The following is a 2,591-nucleotide window of genomic DNA, read 5'->3' on the forward strand; positions in this document are numbered from 1 at the left end:
AAAAAAAAAAAAAAAAGCAGCTGTCCGAAATCACCGAGCTAAAGGTTGTGTCTGAAATCTATTTATTTGGTCTCGGCTACATGAGCAACGATTTCTAGGATGATCGTCACTGTAGTGATTTTTTTTAAGGAATTTTACAACTTCCAATTCTTTTTTTGCCTTTGCTGTTAAAAATTATATTTCAGTGCAGATGCTAATCAATTTTTAGGAAGCTCTGGAAGAAAGAAAAATACATAAACCCTTATAAAGTCTATAAATAAATAACAGCAACATAAAAACCTTACACACACACACACACACACACACACAAACCCACTTTAAAGTGTCAAAGATGTGCTGTATAAAAACAAACCCTGACGTGTGGTGAGACCAAACCCCACGGCCCATCAGGTTTCCCACAGTGAGGACAGAGAGTGCCGGGGGAGGGGGTGACTCCACAGCCCTGGAGGGAGTTTCCTGTGTCATCATGAAGGCAAGGCAACGAAACCCAATGCTTGAAGCAAACCTCATATTCTCGGCCAGCTCAGCTCCCAGCTAGAACATATTAAGTGTCTAGTGCCTGCCAGAATCAGTGGTGGAGCTGTCTCATCCAGTTAAGACTTCCCGACGTTACAGACACGCTCAACTGATCTCACACGTCGGTTAAAAAAAGAAAAGTAACTTTAAACATTTAGGTTTTGCAAATATTGCTCCTTCTAACTTCAGCCTGTTGCGCGGCGGTGTGAAAAGCTTGAGGAAGTGACCGTCGTGAAACGGATGGGCCTGGACGAGACTGACCGAGCCCTGGCTTCCCGACGACACGGGCCAGTGGCCCCGTGGAGCCCTCACACCGGTACGGGAGAAACCAGGACTCTGCTCTCAGACCCGCCACACAGAACTTGCCCAGAACATTCTCTCAAACACAAAAGAAGATCTAAGCTACTCTAAGTCAGAGCCAGGAGCGCAGCCAGCTGCTGCAGCCAAGGTCTCTTTGGGGTCGTGAGGTGGCCTTTGTTTCAGGTCAGACGTTTACAATCTCAAGTTCTAGGGCGGGGGGAGGGGCTTGGATTCCATGTCGGTCACTGCAAGAATCTCACCTGCAACCCAGGTCCTCACCGAGTATTGCCAAGACTCACCGCAAACCCTGACCGGTGTCGGGGGCGGGCAAAGAGACTGCGACGACAGCAGGCTGGGGTGCACTGCCCCGCCCTCTGCCCCACCTGGCCTTACATGCCACCCCATACCTCCAAGTCCTTGGCTGCCTCAGCTAGCGAGGAGGTCACCGACCATGGCACTGTCCATGGTACATACTCTAGGGGAAGATCCTAAGATAGAAAACACAGTATTTTTGTTAAGTCTCTAAAAGCACACCCTTGCAGTTCCTACGTTAAATGTACATGAGATTTTTTTTACTGAATGGAGACCGGGGATGAGTCACCCAGGCTGCCCTCTGGCCTCCGGAGACAGGCACTGACCCGCCGCAGGGGTAAGCATTCACACCCCAGTTCGGAGAGGACAGAGCCTGCGTGTCCCCGAAGCTAGAGTCTCTGAGGAGTGGACGTGGGCGCTGACGCTGCGGTGCTAGCAAGGGGGGGCGGTGACGGACTGCGGCCGGAGGTGGGGAGGGCTGCGGCAGCGGGAGGACGCGGAAGGCAGTGATGCTTCTAAGACGAGCACATGCACACCGGTTCTAGTCTAGTTCAGAGAGCCAAGAATTTTAACAGCTTGGAAGAAGAAGAAAAAAAAAAAAAGAAAGAAAATCTTCAACAGGACAGCTGTCCTCAACTCTAAAATAAGCAAGAAGAGAAAGAGAATTACTGATCTGAACCAGTTAATTGAAGAAGAAACCTAAGTTGTTGTTTTAGATTAACAGGCCTCACAAAAGGGTACTTTCCCCCTCACATAGCAATTAAAAAAAAAACAAACAACTTGTACTGCTCTGCGGGGGGGCGGGGTTAGAGATGAGTCCGGGAGAAGAGCGCCTCCGCGCCGGGGTCCGCCCACTCGCCTCCACCCTCCGAGCCGGAGTCCTCCGCGGCGGAGCCGGCGCTGCAGCGCGGCGTGCGGTGGAAGCCGTTGGGCTGGGCTCCGGCGTCCTGCTCTGCTGTGCACCTCGCTTCATAAACAGAAGACACCTGAGGGGAGAGGGACAAGGAACGAGTTTTCGAAAGGCCACAGAAGGGCCGGGGAGATGCTTTCTTCCACATACAGAGATTAAGGAACACACTGTTGGTGGATATTTTCCGGTGGAGAGTTACCAGACTTTGAAGTTTTCCTGTTTGAAAGCAAAACGAACAAGCTCTCCCTCCTGACCTGTAAAGGACCCCGGACCCTGATTCTCCACGTTCCCGCCCTCTGGAGTCTCTGAGCGCCGCCTTGCCCTCCTGGGGCTCCATTCCAGGGGCGGACAGCAAGCAGACAGATCCACCCACACTCCTCCCGGCTTCCTGCTGCGCCGACCAGCTGGGGCGGGCAGGGGGTCGCTGATGGGGGTCCAGACAGGAGTGGCGGGGACAGCAGTTCTTTTAAGGAGGTGCTGAGAAGAGAGCTGGGCCACAGAAAAAGCAGAGCTGGCAGGGACCCTGGGGGCAGTGCTTCTGAATGGGGGGCCC

The 2,591-nt window shown here is 52.6% G+C and overlaps 1 protein-coding gene across 1 annotated transcript in view; it reads right to left on the reverse strand.

Moving 5' to 3' along the window:
- Positions 1–1,392: 1,392 nt before the first annotated feature.
- Positions 1,393–2,591, reverse strand: part of KIAA0232 (KIAA0232 ortholog) — a 71,646-nt gene continuing 70,447 nt past the window's right edge. Inside the window, exon 11 of the mRNA XM_010854545.1 lies at positions 1,393–2,501. Within this exon, the coding sequence (XP_010852847.1) occupies positions 1,935–2,501 (567 nt within the window). The 3' untranslated portion in view covers positions 1,393–1,934. The remainder of the gene's footprint in view (positions 2,502–2,591) is intronic.

Source organism: Bison bison, unplaced genomic scaffold (assembly GCF_000754665.1).
Source record: "Bison bison bison isolate TAMUID 2011002044 unplaced genomic scaffold, Bison_UMD1.0 scf7180017864342, whole genome shotgun sequence".
Classification (NCBI taxonomy): domain Eukaryota; kingdom Metazoa; phylum Chordata; class Mammalia; order Artiodactyla; family Bovidae; genus Bison; species Bison bison.